Source organism: Nycticebus coucang, chromosome 6, assembly GCF_027406575.1.
Source record: "Nycticebus coucang isolate mNycCou1 chromosome 6, mNycCou1.pri, whole genome shotgun sequence".
In the NCBI taxonomy this organism is placed as follows: Eukaryota; Metazoa; Chordata; class Mammalia; order Primates; family Lorisidae; genus Nycticebus; species Nycticebus coucang.
The window spans coordinates 64,390,961-64,408,325 of record NC_069785.1 but is presented as its reverse complement, the minus strand read 5'-3'; the positions used below and the strand labels follow the sequence as shown (position 1 = coordinate 64,408,325).

Genomic DNA, 17,365 nt, shown 5'->3' with positions numbered 1-17,365 from the left:
ATTTGAACAGATAAGTACTGTGTGCTTTGCACCCAGGTATGAGGATATAACCCCTGTCCTACTGAAACCTCCTGCCTGATGGCAAGATAATTATGAAAATACTTCAAATATAATATAGTCACCGTTTAATGGAATTCTGTGTAAGGTATAGGCCCTGGAGCTGGTTAAAGGAATTAAAGAAGACTTCACACCAGAATTAGTGCTGGACCTGAGATTTAGAAGCCTCATAGGAGTTTGCCTGATGAAGAATTTCAGGGAGAACAACCCAAGTTCAGGAAATAACATGTATTAGAGGCATTAGGCATTAGAAAGTGTGGTTTGTTTTGGAATGTATAATAGCATTTCTGTAGTGTCCAGGATGAGTGGCAGGAGCTAGAACAGGATAGGAACATAGGGGTCACATTATAAAAAGACCTTCTATGTCATGCAAATTCATTTTGATTTTATCTGGCAGGCTGCAGAAACTCTTTAATTTTGAGCAGCAGATTAACAGGCTGTGATTAGAATTTTAGAAGGTATCTCTCTGGTAGTAGTATAGAAGGACCTACAGTAGGAGGTGAGGGTGGAGACTAGAAGCCAGGAGACCGCCTCAGGAATTCAGACTAGAGGTGATGCCTGGCAGGTGATTCTAAGTTGTATGGGACAGATGTCAGTTAATGCCAACGTGCAGTAAGGTGGTGCCAAATAAGAGAAGATGAGGTTTTCAAGGAATTACTAAGCTAACCCGAGTATAGTTCAAGGTACATGTTATGCCTTCTTTACATTTTTTTATAACCTTAAGTTGCTAAATAATTTGCTTGTGAGGTATATCATCCAGAGGAATTCATCTGTCTGCAACTTACCCTTTCATTTCATTTGTGTTCCTATGTTCCTATCATACATTTATCAAAACCATTCTCTGAAGGTTTTATAATTTGTCATTGTTACATTTCCAATATTTTGGTATTAATAATATTGAAATTAAAGTGAAACTTTTTATTGTAAAGTCAGTATTATAAAGGGCATTGAGAAATGTGTATTTTTCTAATTTTAGTGTAATTGTCCCTACCAAGTTACTTTCTAGATTAAAGAAGGTTTGTGATTTTATGTTTGTATTGAAATAGTAGGTCAGTTTAGAATAAGGTGAGGGAGTTGTACCAAAATTTGCTGTCAGGAAGAATTCTCTTATTTTTTTTTCTGTCCTCTTATCTGCTAACTTGAATTTTATCCTTTTCTCACTAAAATGCTTCCACTGAGAAGGACGTAAACGTAAAAAGCACAAAAAACATTTTAAGAAACCTTTTAAAGGTCTTGATCGCTCAAAAGGTAGGTAAAGTAGATTTTATGCCATGTGTTGCTTATACACATTGCCGCTTGATTTCTGTCTCAGAAGGTAAAATGAATGTTGGAGTACACGTTAACTTCATAAATAAGTTTAAAGTTGAATGCGCATATTAAAATCCAAACTAAATCTAAAATAAAGACACTAGAATAGGCTGTAATTTCCATTGAGTAGTGCTTTACTCATATTTTGGTCATTAATTGTGAGATATGTGAGAATTTCAACTCTTGAGTGTGTGTCTTTCAATTTTTTATAGATAAGCCAAAAGAAGCCAAAAAGGATACATTTTTGGAAAAGTTGGCAACGCAAGTAATAAAAAATGTACAAGTAAAAATCACAGATATTCACGTTAAATATGAGGATGATGTAAGTAACTTTTATTTACTTGATTGAAGTTAGTAATTAAATGTGTGTTTTATGATACTCCTGAATTACCTATATATGGATTATCTGTGTCCATTTTCAAATTCAAGATTGTTTTTTTCCTGATGAGTACACTACCATATTTTCTTTCCTGTGTTAGGCTACTTTTATTGGGCATTTAAATATGTAAATATCGTTAAACTACCATCTGCTCCTTTCTGAAGGTGATTTAAGAGATTTTTGGATTGTCTTCTTATTTTTTTGAATTTTGTTTTATATGTTAATACTCAAGAGGGACTAATTTTTGCTTCTTATTGAGGAAAGAATTAGTTCCAAAAGGTGATGAGAGAACTAATGCTGATAGTCGTTAGCCAGAAGACGACTAAAACCCTGTCGCTTGACAATTATGAAAATTGCATGGAAACTTTGAAAACAAAACTATCCTTTTTAATTTAACGAACAATTTGTAATTTTTTATTGTTTGCTGTGCATGAGTTATATGCAGCTCACGCAGGGCTAGAATCAATTTTTACATTGCATGCTGTGTGAGTTGTATGTGACTCATGACATACTTACTAAATTTGTTTCTGAGAATTGAGTCTTTTGTCATCCCACAAGAATTTACGTGTGTCTGGAGTGGACCTTGGGTGGTCCCAAATGACCTCTCAATTATACCTTCTAAGTTAGTGCAATAATGTTTATGTTGCTACATACCAGCATATCAATTTTGTTCCAAGAGCTGCCAGGCAAACATTCAGGGGAAAGTGCACAGTCAGAAGTTATAGTAATTGGAGAACATAGTCTAGTATGTGTGATGTGCTTGGGTGGGTGGGAGCAAGACAACATGAGATGAGGGAGACATGTGGACTGACCGTGAAAACAATGAGCAGAAGTTTCAGAGGGTGCAGGCATGTCATGGACCTTCTTGTCTATCCATAACTATATGCTTCATGGGCCCCAGGTTCAAAACTAGTGTGAGTTAAATACAACTCACACAGCAGTTAATGTGTTGATTATTGTATATAGAAAAATAATGAGAAATACAGTGTAAGAAATGAGTGTGAGAACGTATAATACTTTATTATTGGTTAACAGCAGTCATTTGTAGGAAGTGCATTAAATCAAGTTGTATTTAAACTAGTGAAAATTTATTTCTTCTTAATTAACTACGAGTTATTTTGAGCTAGTTGTCTGTAGGTATACAAAAATAATTGTGGAAATAAAGTAAAATGTTTGGCCACAACTTACTATATATCTTACACTAATTAAAAATAAGGCTCACAAAGCTAGTTGTGTTTTTCAACTATATCAGAGCCTGCTTTTTTTTTATTTGAGAAGGGTCCATGTAACTACACTGTCTTAGTTGGAGGATTTAGAAGGCTGTACTTATCCCATCTCCCTAGTTTCCCTAGTTTCTATCATGACCAAAAATTCTCTATGACATCTGAACATCTTTAAGATGTCTGAAACTGACACTGTACACCTTGTGGTATAGTTAAAGCACTGTATAAATAAAGCAGAAATAGAACAATAATTTAACATAGGCAGATTTTGGATAGAGAAACAGGAAATTTAGTTTTTCTGAACAAAAGATTTTTGAGCTATCAAGAATATTAAAGTCATAAATACACAGTTCTCATTTCCAAGTCTGAAAACCTTAAATGTTTTAAAAATGATTTAGGGGCATAGTATCTGTGCCACTTTTTTAAGTTTATCTATGAAGAGCATCTTTAATGATACACATAAAAAGATCGTCCCTTTTTAATTATCTAGACACAAGTCTGTTTAGTCATAGTGTGTTATCTTCTAGTAAGGAAAGAATTCCATGGAGAAAGTATCATATAAGTGTCGTAGAAGTATCATGTCTATAAAAAATAGATAATCCCAGCCTTCCTTCCCTTTCTTTTCCAAAAATCCAGTTGAATTGTTTGATTTACATGTAAGTACATTTCTATCTGCTGACTATTGTAAAGGGCAGGGCACGGATCCGCCCTCGCCATCAGTATATTTTAATGTCACTGTTCTTCTTTCGTAGATCACTGATCCAAAGCGGCCTCTTTCATTTGGTGTCACACTGGGAGAACTTAGTCTATTGGTAATGTTGGCCTAATTTATAATTTCTGTGGAACTGAGTATTCTGAAGTTATAGGGTAAATTGCCTAAAATCAATCAAAAATTGCTACAGAGAGCTTTTAATTCAAAATATGCATTATCCTGCTATAGCTTTTCTAGAAGTTTTACATTTTTAGTGATATGATTAATTTAAATTTTCTAATTATTTTGATTTGTCTTTCTAAGTAACAAGTATCAAAACATCATTATCAAAAAATTTGAAAGAAATAAAAGCTACATTTTAAACATGTAGGGAAAGAAGAAAATACATTTCTGTAGCATCATGTAATCATCCTTTGATAGAGGTAGATGGAACTTCTAAATAGCTTCTTATACTTGTGTGTGTGTTAAATTGGGAGGGATATAAGATAATTCACTTTAAGTATTTTTTGATACAGTTTTTCTCTTAAAGATCTTTAAGGGTAGAAAGTTGTGTATATACAGGCTGGACATTTTTTTTTTTTTTCTGTTACAGATAACGCACTAGTAGGAAATATTTGGGGACATTTCAGTGAAGAAAAATAGCTAAATTAGGTTTTTCTTATAGAGAAAAAGATGTGGTTCACATATATACTTTGAAAGTTAAGGGCAGTGAACCATAAATCATACCAGGTAGAATAGGGGTTCTCAACCTGTGGGTCACAACCCACAGGAACTGCATTAAAGGGTTGCAGCATTAGAAGGTTGAGAACCACTGAGGTAGAGGCTTCCCTTATGATTATATAGAGAAGGCCTCAACAGAGAAGAGGAAGAAAAATGGAAGGGAGGTGGACTGGTAGTGAAACAGAGAGAAAGAAAACGGTTGTGTGAAAACTTAAGAATGATCTATGCTTATAGAGAAGTATAAAGAGGCATCAAGTTGAAGAACAGAGCAGAAACAATAAAGAGAGACCTACAGAAACAAAGGCAGTCAAGGAAGCCAGTGTTTAATCTCTACTTATTTCCAAAATGAATTGGAAGTAGCTCTCAGTAAAAAGAAGTGTACACTAACACCTTTAAAGCTACCAGAATCTGTGTTCTAAAGGATAGAGAGAATTCTTCCAGAAAACTTGGACTAATAATAGTTATCATAAGGGAACACAGTTTATAACTTTGAGCTTCTAGAAGACAAAACAGAAAATACAGAATAGTCTTGTACTTCCTATGGTCTGTTAATAGGCGTACTAGTGTGTAAAACCAGTTTTTTTGGTCTCTGCTGTTGTTTGATCCTTTGCTCAGACTCTTTATACTTAATTATTTGCTTGTATTACTCTCTTCCCTTTGTCTGCCTATGATTCTGCTGAGGTTTTAATACTTATGTGATACACTACCTTGTCTTTCTCATTCTCTTAGAATATCAAAGACCTGCAATATATTATTGTACTTCTTAAACCATGCTGATCTCCTGTCTAAATTATGTTCATTCAGTGATGTAATAGTACTTATCTTTCAGTGGTTTTGTAATGATTAAATGAGATACAATGCTTTGTGTAAAACACTTGACACATTGGCTCAATTATTTCCTGATTCACTTACTACCATGGCTATTATAGTGACAGTAATAGTAAATCTGTTGCTTTTATTTCCATACAATTCCTTTCTTCCATTTTTCCAATTAACCATGGAATATTATGCAATCTCCCTTTTAAATCTTACTTTCCCACCTCTGATGTGAATCTCATCTTGTCCATCTTACTGACTCCATACCTGTTGTGTTGCGATTCTACTCACTGCACTGGAATTGTTCGTAACAAGTTGATGAGGAATGCCCTCACTGCTGAGTAAGTTTGGTATAGGGCATTGCTGACCACAGTGTCTTTTTGGAAATATGGTCTGTGCAGTGATTTCCATACTTTCCTTGTTGCCTTCCTCTTTTATGGTAATTATTTTACTTGTTTGTTTTATTTTTTTAAAGAATGTATACTCTTCAATAGTGTGTAGGCTGGCTCCTTGTTTTCATTTATACCCACTTCTTTCCACAGTTCCCTCACACAGTAGCCCAATAATTATTTTATGAACAAATGAAGTCAGTTAAATTACAACCTCCTCAATTCTGTTTTCATTGTTTTTTTGATTTTACCATTTTTTTGATTTTTACCACCATAATACAAGGTGACATTAGCTAACGTTAGCTTTCAGCGGTTCGCGACCCCTTTGTAACAATGAAAATACATCCTGGCATTAGGAAGGTTGAGAATCACTGATTTTCTTCCTAAGTTATTTTGTTAACAGTTTATAAGCTTCAGAGCACCATTGCATGACATCTATAGCACATTTCAGTTCTTTTCTTTTTTTTTCTTTTAGACTGCAAATGAACACTGGACTCCATGCATATTAAATGAAGCAGAAAAAATTATATACAAGGTATTATTAAAACAAAATTTTTTTTATTAGTTTCCTAGGTACAAACACTTCATGCTTTTTCTTGGAGAAACCCTGATGAAGCAGGAAGTGCTACTGGAATGTGAATTGAAAGTGTCTAGTTTTGGCTTTCCTATTTACTATGTGACCTTGTAAATAGTGAACTATTTTAAATTGCACATGAACTTTATGTCCACCATGTCTTTTCTGGTCAAGTAAGATTACTGATAAAAGTACTAAGCTACACAGAATTAAACAGGTATGGTTCATTTTCTTTTAAACTACAGGACTTCACAATACTTTAAATGTGCTAATAAACATTGCACATCTCTCAGCGGGACGTTTAGCCTGTGGCTTCCCCCACCTTTTTGATCACCTTGTTGACACTCCTCTCCTGCCACTTCCCTTCTGGAAACATCTTTGATATCTGCTGGAGAGATCAGTGTCTCTCCCCATTTTTGCATTATTTCCTTTAGAATTTCGGAATTGCTATTAGGTAATTTTAGAGTAATAAACATGAGAATAATATTTTAATATGGATTCATAACTTCAGTGTGTTAGTTGCTTGACCTCTCATTTTTCTTTTACAGCTTATACGACTTGATAGTCTCAGTGCCTACTGGAATGTGAACTGCAGAATGTCTTACCAGGGATCGAGGGAACAGATTTTGGTAATTTAAATTTATACCTGGAAGAACTAACTACACTTCCTAAATTTGTTTAATATAAGAGATCCTTAATAAAGACAGATTATCAGTCATTGTTTATCTTCTATGTCACTCAGTCAGAAATGTAAAAAAAAGTTTTCGAAATCCACTACATTTTCAAAAAAGCATGTTTGTTTTTGAATATCTTGGTATAATCATTCACTAGATAGTGACATTAAAACCTATAGGAGTAAATTAAAAGTTCATTCATGGTTTTTTACACTCATTTTGATGGCATTTTCTCATTTTGTGGTATTTCATATGAGGATGATTAAGAGTGTTATAAGAAGGGTGATAACTTTCAAATATCAAGTATATATTTTTGGCAAATGTTTTAGGTATTGTGGTGATGATTTCTTGAATAGTGGATTAATTCAAAACTTCTGTAGGCTAAACTAAGTCATGTAGTTTATTTAGGAGAGAAAGAAAGAACAGTTGAATTTTCTGAAGGTGGTTAATTTCAAGATTCTATCTATTTCTCAGAACGATAACTCTGACAAATAATTTGCCTTTGACTAGAATGTGTTTGGGATCCCAATTAATGGATGTACATATATGTGCATATTTTTTTCTCAGTGGGAAAACATGATATTACAATATTTTTCAATATATTTGGAATATTAAAAAATGATCTGCTTCTGCATCTTTATACTGAAGCAATACATTTTTAAATAATACTTAAATAATACTGTTCCTTATGGACTGCTAGTTAGAAAAATAGAGGAATAAAAATATTGATGTCAAGAACCAAGTTTTTTGGTATGTATGGCTGAATATGTATCTTTGTTTTCATTCTCGTTCACATTTTTTTGTTTAGGATCAGCTGAAAAATGAAATTCTAACAAGTGGAAATATACTCCCAAATTATCAATGCAGTAAGTAATGGTAAAAATTCATGTTATAGGAAAAACATGAAATTAAATATTTAAACATACATTTGCTGATAAAGTTACTTTATCACTATTAAAATAACACTATTATTTTATACCTTAGTGTTAGAATACAGCATATTTGGATTATACATTGTTCTTTAGGAATAGATCATAACACCTACACCAGAGGAGAGTAAGAGTTCACTCTGAATAGCCAGCCTCCTTTGACCTCCGTATGTTCTTCTTTCCTTGTTATTGTAGTCTTTGTTTTAAGATTTAGGTTTTCTTTCTTTCTTTTCTTTTTTTTAAATAACTAAATCTCTGTGATCTTGGTATTTAGATCATCCCTAGCATGTTACTATTGTAGTGTTAAGACACATCCACCACTGTATACATAGAGATTAATTTAGGAGAGCTTTTCTATTTCTTGGCAGCCCAACCTGTATTTTTAAACTAGATTTCTTTTTTTTTTTTCTTTTATTTATTATTATTTTTTTTTATCGTTGGGGATTCATTGAGGGTACAATAAGCCAGGTTACACTGATTGCAATTGTTAGGTAAAGTCCCTCTTGCAATCATGTCTTGCCCCCATAAAGTGTGACACACACCAAGGCCCCACCGACCTCCCTCCTTCCCTCTTTCTGTCCCCCCCCCATAACCATAATTGTCATTAATTGTCCTCATATCAAAATTGAGTACATAGGATTCATGCTTCTCCATTCTTGTGATGCTTCACTAAGAATAATGTCTTCCACATCCATCCAGGTTAATACGAAGGATGTAAAGTCTCCATTTTTTTTAATGGCTGAATAATATTCCATGGTATACGTATACCACAGCTTGTTAATCCATTCCTGGGTTGGTGGGCATTTAGGCTGTTTCCACATTTTGGCGATTGTAAATTGAGCTGCAATAAACAGTCTAGTACAAGTGTCCTTATGATAAAAGGATTTCTTTCCTTCTGGGTAGATGCCCAGTAATGGGATTGCAGGATCAAATGGGAGGTCTAGCTTGAGTGCTTTGAGGTTTCTCCATACTTCCTTCCAGAAAGGTTGTACTAGTTTGCAGTCCCACCAGCAGTGTAAAAGTGTCCCCTTCTCTCCACATCCATGCCAGCATCTGCAGTTTTGAGATTTTGTGATGTGGGCCATTCTCACTGGGGTTAGATGATATCTCAGGGTTGTTTTGATTTGCATTTCTCTAATATATAGAGATGATGAACATTTTTTCATGTGTTTGTTAGCCATTCGTCTGTCGTCTTTAGAGAAAGTTCTATTCATGTCTCTTGCCCATTGATACAAGGGATTGTTGGCTTTTTTCATGTGGATGAATTTGAGTTCTCTATAGATCCTAGTTATCAAGCTTTTGTCTGATTGAAAATATGCAAATATCCTTTCCCATTGTGTAGGTTGTCTCTTTGCTTTGGTTATTGTCTCCTTAGCTGTACAGAAGCTTTTCAGTTTAATGAAGTCCCATTTGTTTATTTTTGTTGTTGTTGCAATTGCCATGGCAGTCTTCTTCATGAAGTCTTTCCCCAGGCCAATATCTTCCAGTGTTTTTCCTATGCTTTCTTGGAGGATTTTTATTGTTTCATGCCTTAAGTTTAAGTCCTTTATCCATCTTGAATCAATTTTTGTGAGTGGGGAAAGGTGTGGGTCCAGTTTCAGTCTTTTACATGTAGACATCCAGTTCTCCCAACACCATTTATTGAATAGGGAGTCTTTCCCCCAAGGTATGTTCTTGTTTGGTTTATCAAAGATTAGGTGATTGTAAGATGTTAGTTTCATTTCTTGGTTTTCAATTCGATTCCAAGTGTCTATGTCTGTGTTTTTGTGCCAGTACCATGCTGTCTTGAGCACTATGGCTTTGTAGTACATACTAAAATCTGGTATGCTGATGCCCCCAGCTTTATTTTTGTTACAGAGAACTGCCTTAGCTATACGGGGTTTTTTTCCGGTTCCATACAAAACGCAGAATCATTTTTTCCAAATCTTGAAAGTACGATGTTGGTATTTTGATAGGAATGGCATTGAATAGGTAGATTGCTTTGTGAATTATAGACATTTTAACAATGTTGATTCTTCCCATCCATGAGCATGGTATGTTCTTCCATTTGTTAATATCCTCTGCTATTTCCTTTCTGAGGATTTCATAGTTTTCTTTATAGAGGTCCTTCACCTCCTTCGTTAGGTATAGTCCTAGGTATTTCATTTTCTTTGAGACTATGGTGAAGGGAGTTGTGTCCTTAATAAGCTTCTCATCTTGACTGTTATTGGTGTACACAAAGGCTACTGACTTGTGGACATTGATTTTATATCCTGAAACATTATTGTATTTTTTGATGACTTCTAGGAGTCTTGTGGTTGAGTCTTTGGGGTTCTCTAAGTATAAGATCATGTCGTCAGCAAAGAGGGAGAGTTTGACCTCCTCTGCTCCCATTTGGATTCCCTTTATTTCCTTGTCTTGCCTAATTGTATTGGCTAGAACTTCCAGCACTACGTTGAATAGTAAAGGTGACAGAGGACAACCTTGTCTGGTTCCAGTTCTAAGAGGAAAAGCTTTCAGTTTTACTCCATTCAGTAAAATATTGGCTGTGGGTTTGTCATAGATAGCTTCAATCAGTTTTAGAAATGTGCCACCTATGCCTATACTCTTCAGTGTTCTAATTAGAAAAGGATGCTGGATTTTATCAAATGCTTTTTCTGCATCTATTGAGAGGATCATGTGATCTTTATTTTTGCCTCTGTTAATATGGTGGATAACGTTTATAGACTTGCGTATGTTAAACCAGCCTTGCATCCCTGGGATGAAGCCTACTTGATCATGATGAATGACTTTTTTGATGATAAGCTGTAATCTATTGGCTAGGATTTTGTTGAGAATTTTTGCGTCTGTGTTCATGAGTGAGATTGGTCTGAAATTCTCCTTTTTGTTTGGGTCTTTTCCTGGTTTTGGTATCAGGGTGATGTTTGCTTCATAGAATGTGTTGGGGAAGATTCCTTCTTCCTCGATTTTTTGGAATAATTTCTGCAGTACAGGAATAAGCTCTTCCTTGAAGGTTTGATAGAATTCTGGAGTGAAGCCATCTGGACCAGGGCATTTTTTGGTTGTAAGCTTTTTTATTGTTTCTTTCATCTCAGTGCTTGAAATCGGTCTGTTCAGGAGCTCTATTTCTTCCTGGCTGAGTCTAGGGAGAGGGTGTGATTCCAAATGTTGATCCATTTCTTTCACATTGTCAAATTTCTGTGCATAGAGTTTCTGGTAGTATTCAGAGATGATCTCTTGTATCTCTGTGGGATCAGTTGTTATTTCCCCTTTATCATTTCTGATTGAGGTTACTAGAGATTTTACTTTTCTATTCCTCGTTAGTCTGGCCAATGGTTTATCTATTTAATTTATTTTTTCAAAAAACCAACTCCTTGTTTCATTAATTTTCTGAATGATTCTTTTGTTTTCAATTTCATTGATCTCTGATTTGATTTTGGATATTTCTTTTCTTCTACTGAGTTTAGGCTTAGATTGTTCTTCTTTTTCCAATTCCATAAGATCTCTTGTGAGATTGTTGATGTGCTCTCTTTCTGTTTTTCGAATGTAGGCATCTAAAGCGATGAATTTTCCTCTCAAAACTGCTTTTGCAGTATCCCACAGGTTTTGGTAGCTTGTGTCTTCATTGTTGTTATGCTCAAGGAAGTTAATGATTTCCTGTTTTATTTCTTCCTGCACCCATCTGTTATTCAACAGAAGATTGTTTTAGTTTCCATGCCTTTGGGTGGGGTCGAGCATTTTTGTTCGAGTTGAGTTCCACCTTTAGTGCCTTATGGTCTGAGAAGATACAAGGTAAAATTTCAATTCTTTTGATTCTGTTGATATTTGTTTTGTGTCCCAGGATATGGTCAATTTTGGAGAATGTTCCATGGGGTGATGAGAAGAATGTATATTCTTTATCTTTGGGATGGAGTGTTCTATATGCGTCTATTAAGCACAGTTGTTCTAGCGTCTCATTTAAGTCTCTTATATCCTTGTTTAATTTCTGTTTAGAGGATCTGTCCAGCTCTGTAAGGGTAGTGTTAAGGTCCCCTGTCATTATGGTATTATCAGATATCATATTGCTCAGACTGAGTAAGGTCTGTTTCAAGAATCTGGGAGCATTTAAATTGGGTGCATAGATATTTAGAATTGAAATGTCTTCTTGTTGTATTTTTCCCTTAACCAGTATAAAGTGACCATCTTTGTCTTTTTTGACTTTAGTTGCTTTAAATCCACATGTATCTGAAAATAAGATTGCAACTCCTCTTGTCTTCTGAATTCCATTTGCCTGAAAAATTGTCTTCCAACCTTTGATTTGGAGCTTTAATTTGTCTTTTGAAGCCAGGTGTGTTTCTTGCAGACAGCAAATGGATGGCTTGTGTTTTTTAATCCAGTCAACCAATCTATGTCTCTTCAGTGGGGAATTCAAGCCATTAACATTTATTGAGATAATTGATATGTGTGGTAGTATTCTATTCGTCTTATTTTGTGAGAGTCCATTGCTTAGTTTTATCTTTTGCATCAGTGTGGAGGTTTGGTTCTGTCCTTTAATTTCTGAGTTCTTACTTTGCTGCTGATCCATTGTGGTGGTCAGTGTGCAGAACAGGTTGAAGTATTTCCTGTAGAGCTGGTCTTGTTGTGGCAAATTTCCTCAATGTTTGTATATCCGTAAATGATTTGATTTCTCCGTCAATTTTGAAGCTTAGCTTAGCAGGGTACAGAATTCTGGGCTGGAAATTGTTCTGTTTAAGTAGATTAAAGGTAGATGACCATTGTCTTCTTGCTTGGAAAGTTTCATTAGAGAAGTGTGCGGTCACTCTGATGGATTTGCCCCTGTAGGTCAACTGGCGCTTACTCCTGGCAGCTTGCAGAATCTTTTCTTTTGTCTTGACTTTGGACAGGTTCATCACAATGTGTCTTGGAGAAGCTCGGTTAGAGTTGAGGTGACCTGGGGTCCGATAGCCCTCTGAAAGCAGTGTGTCAGAATCTTTGGTGATATTTGGGAAGTTTTCTTTTATAATATTCTCTAGTATGGCTTCCATTTCTCTGGGGCATTCTTCTTCCCCTTCTGGAATTCCTATAACTCGTATGTTGGAACGCTTCATAAAGTCCCATAATTCTGACAGTGAACGTTCTGCTTTCTCTCTCTTCTTTTCTGCCTCTTTTACTATCTGAGTTATCTCAAAAACTTTGTCTTCTACCTCTGAAATTCTTTCTTCTGCATGGTCTAACCTGTTGCTGATACTTTCCATTGCATCTTTAAGTTCCCTGATTGACTGTTTCATTTCCTTCAGCTCTGCTATATCCTTTTTATATTCTTCATATCGTTCATCTCTGATTTGATTCTGTTTTTGGATTTCCTTTTGGTTATTTTCCACTTTATTAGCAGTTTCCTTCATTGTTTCCATCATTTCTTTCATTGTTTTCAACATGTGTATTCTAAATTCCCTTTCTGTCATTCCTAACATTTCTGTATAGGTGGAATCCTCTGCAGTAGCTACCTCATGGTCCCTTGGCAGGGTTGTTCTGGACTGGTTCTTCATGTACCGTGGAGTTTTCTGCTGATTCTTCCTCATGAGTGATTTCTTTTATCTGTTTCCTTGCCCTAATTTTCCTTTCACTTCCTCTTGCTCTTCAAGTTCTCATGCCTGTGGACTAAGGGTTTTAGGACCAGAAGGGTGAGAAGGTTTAAGAGCAAAAATGGGATGAAAGAAAGGAGTACCGAGTGATAAGAAAAAAAAAAAAGAAAAATAGAGAAAGGAGAGGGGGCGGGTAAAAGGAATATTGACAAAAAGAAGAGAGGCACAGAAAGAGGGAGACAGAGCAATATAGGTGTACAGTAGGGTACTTTGACACAACCTTAAAAAAAAAAAACACCTTCTGGGGGTGCCCAGTGGGGTGGTTCCCTTGAGGTCAGCAGCTCTTTGCTAACCTGATCAGACACATTACCCTACCTCCACCAAGTAGAGAGGAAAGACAAAAATGCTATAAATCAAACCAAAACAAGCAAACAGAAAACTTTACGGGATAAAATTGGCTGGAAAAACCAAATAATAGTGGTGGAAACACTAAAAAAAATGAAGTTCTAATTATTGAAATAGGCAGCAATGGGAAATTACAATTAAACTAGAAAAATTGATAAAGAAAAAGGATCTGTATGGAAAAGGTTGAACTTAAAAAACAAAACAACAATCCACAACATCAAAATAAACTAAAAAAAACAACCAAACCAAAAAAAAAAAAAAAAAAAAACAACCAAAAGCAAAGCAGTATGTATATGTTATTGAATATTGTCTGGGCAACACGTGGTCTTCTGGGGTATGAGATGTTAATCACAGTTCTCATACGACTGGAGGCTGCTAGTTTCTCAAACCCCAGCAGGTAGATACCCTAAATCTCTCTTCAGCCCACTTAAAAGGCAGTTCGAACTTGTTCACTTACTGAGCAGAAGCTTTCTCAGGGAAGTGCTTGTCACTGGAATCACTGCTGAAGTGGCTATCCACTTACCCTTTGTGTCAAAACTGGTCTCCCTCTGCCCCCGAGGGTTAGGGCTGCAAGGCAGCTCAGACCCCGCCCTTAGGCTACTTGGTCGCTGGGTTACCAGCTCCCACCCAATTCCAGCTCTGCGACCCTGAGGGTGGAGCTTGCCGGGGCAGATCGCTCACAATGTCTGCCTGTGACCCAGAGCCAAACACTATTAGCTCCGTCTGGCTCAGCGGCTCAGACTGGGGCCCTAGAGAAAGGCCAAAGTTGTCCGCACTCCCGCTCAGGCTCTCCCCAAGGCAGTTCAACTGAGTGCCAAGTCCAAAGACACCAAAACAGTTCACAGGTAAGGCCTTTCTGGTTTGCAGTCTTGCTGCTACTGAACTTACAGTTGCGGGCGGGTTTAGACGGATTGAACACATGCGACCACTTGGCAGTTTTCCACTGTTTTAGTCCTCCTCTTGGGGTCCAGAAGTCTCTTGCTGACTCCCTGTATCCTCTCAGGGGTGATGATAGGCAGATCCCACCAGCCAGAGATGCCTGGAGTCCTATATCCCCAGACTCACGGTGCCCAGATGCAAGGAAGCTGTTACTCGGCTGCCATCTTGCTCCGCCTCTAAAGTAGATTTCTAACAAAGCTACCTGCTTATTTATTTATTTTTTCCTACTATTTTCTTCATTTCAGTTTTATTCTAAAGAAGCTATTGATTTATTTTTATTTGTTCTCATCTTTCATACCCATGCTATTCCATAGTACTCTGGCGCACTGTTGTTTTCTTCATGTTCTTTTATAGTTAATCATCTTTGGATGATAGTTGGTACTTTATCTTATGTTCATAGACCTCTTTATTTAATGATGACAAAATTTTTAAGTGCTGCTAGTTTGTGAAAGCATTTAGTTTCATTGATAATAGAAGTAGTTCAGTAACATCTACAACTTCAATCTTAGGCATTTTCCATTTAGAAATAACCTGTACAGTTACAATTTTTTGTACCACCTTATGCAAATTGTAATTACCATACGGTATTATAATTTTTATAGTTTTAATACTGTTTTCATAGTTCACCTTACTTTTCTCTGTTCTTCCTTCCCTGCTATACCTTTTTTTTTTTTTTGAGATAGAGTCTCACCATGTCACCCTCAGTAGATGTGGTGGCATCACAGCTCACAGCAACCTCAGACTCTTGGGCTCAAGCGATTCTCTTGCCTCAGCCTTCCAAGCAGCTGGGACCACAGGCGCCCGCCACAACGCCCGGCTATTTTTTGTTACAGTTGCCATTGTTGGTTAGTTGGCCTGGGCTGGGCTCGAACCTGCCACCTTTGGTGTATGTGGCTGGTGCCATAACCACTGTGCTATAGGCGCCAAGCCTGCTATATCTTTTTATACTACCTTAACCTGAAGAGTATTTTCTTCCTTTTTTTTTTTTAATTAAATCATAGCTGTGTACATTAATGCGATCATGGGGCACCATACACTGGTTTTATAGACCATTTGACACATTTTCTTTTATTTTTTTGTTGCAGTTTGGCCAGGGTCAGGTTCGAACCCGCCACCCTCGGCATAAGGGGCCGGTACCCTGCCCACTGAGCCACAGGTGCTGCCCCTTTTGACACATTTTCATAACACTGGTTGAAGAATATTTTCTATAGTTGATTTTGAGATTTTATATATATAATCGTAATTCTCAAAATCACAAAGTGGTGAGCAATATTTTTTCTGGAGTGAATTTTATTCCTGATTATATTCCTAAATTCTGTCAGTGATTAAATAAGACAGGAATTAATCAGATTTCCTTCCTTGTATTAGTATTTTTAATGACTAATAAAATCATAAAATACTTTGTAGTAAGGAGGAGAAGGCTGATTTTATACAGACTCTGCATAACTTAAGAGTAGATTGTCTCTTTTATACATTTCTTACCTTGAAGGATAGGACTCCACATTCTTCCTTGGAGATTCCGCTTTACCAAGTAGATGCTTAAATGTTTTTTGATAGTGATTTTGTTACACATATCTTTGATTATTTTTCTTTACTTTAAGAACAAGTGTTCTCATAATTATTTACAACTGTTTACATGTAAGAACATATAAACATACGTTGTATCTTCCCATGTGCTGTAAGTTTTTCAGCCAATATCAGCCTCTGCAAAACTCTACATGAATCCTTATGCAGAAACAGACCTCAAAACACCCAAACTGGACTGGAATATAGAAGTACAAAATATCGCCATTGAACTGACCAAACCTCAGGTACAATTCATTTGGGCATTTCTAGCTTTGTTTAACCTTGAATTTTCACTGCTTTTATTCTTTGTGATTATTGCTTCTTTTATGGTCTGGCAGTTCTTTTGGTTCATTATTTTGAGATTTGACTCTTTAATAAAAAAATAAATTTCAAATTTGTAATTTCCTCCATTTTTACCTTATTTTTTCCTAAATTGTGGAGAATCATTTTAGGCTATAGTAAATGACATTATTTCCATTTAATTCAAAATTGTTGGTAGAGGATTTTTTTCATTTCTTTATTATTATTTTTTATTAAATCTTAACTTTGTATATTGATGCATTTATGGGTTCAGGGTACTGCTTCGATATACAATGTGAAATGCTTATATTGAACAAAGTAACATATCCATCAATTTCTTAGTAGTTTTGAAATGTACCATTGCATCATGCACATTAGGTGAGGTCGCCCCCAATAACCTCCGCCCTCTCATATCCCCCTTTTCCTCCCCTCGCTCTCTTCCCTTCTACTTTCTGGACTATAGTTACGTTTTGCCATTCATATTAGTGTGTAGGTGATTATATATTGATTTCATAGTAGTACTGAGTACATTGTATACTTTTTTTCCATCCTTGAGATACTTTACTAAGAAGAATATATTCCAGCTCCATCCAGGTAAACATAAAAGATGTGAAGTCTCCATCTTTTTTTATGGCTGCATAGTATTCCATGGTGTACATATACCACAATTTGTTAATCTATTCATGGGTCAGTGGGCACTTGGACTGTTTCCATGTCTTGGTTATTATGAATTGGGCTGCAATAAACATTCTGGTGCAAATGTCTTTGTTGTAATTGGTGGAGGATTTTAATGTGATTTTCGCTCCTTGGTTTTTAATAACAAATGCTCTTTTA

At 35.9% G+C, this 17,365-nt stretch overlaps 1 protein-coding gene across 2 annotated transcripts in view; it reads left to right on the top strand.

Annotated features, from left to right (window-relative positions):
* The window catches only part of VPS13C (vacuolar protein sorting 13 homolog C), a 217,649-nt gene that overhangs the window by 34,066 nt on the left and 166,218 nt on the right, over positions 1-17,365 (top strand). For both annotated transcript variants that reach the window (XM_053595814.1, XM_053595815.1), the window contains exons 6-11: positions 1,578-1,687; positions 3,720-3,779; positions 6,080-6,139; positions 6,727-6,807; positions 7,661-7,718; positions 16,349-16,476. In XM_053595814.1, the coding sequence (XP_053451789.1) occupies positions 1,578-1,687; positions 3,720-3,779; positions 6,080-6,139; positions 6,727-6,807; positions 7,661-7,718; positions 16,349-16,476 (497 nt within the window). The remainder of the gene's footprint in view (positions 1-1,577; positions 1,688-3,719; positions 3,780-6,079; positions 6,140-6,726; positions 6,808-7,660; positions 7,719-16,348; positions 16,477-17,365) is intronic.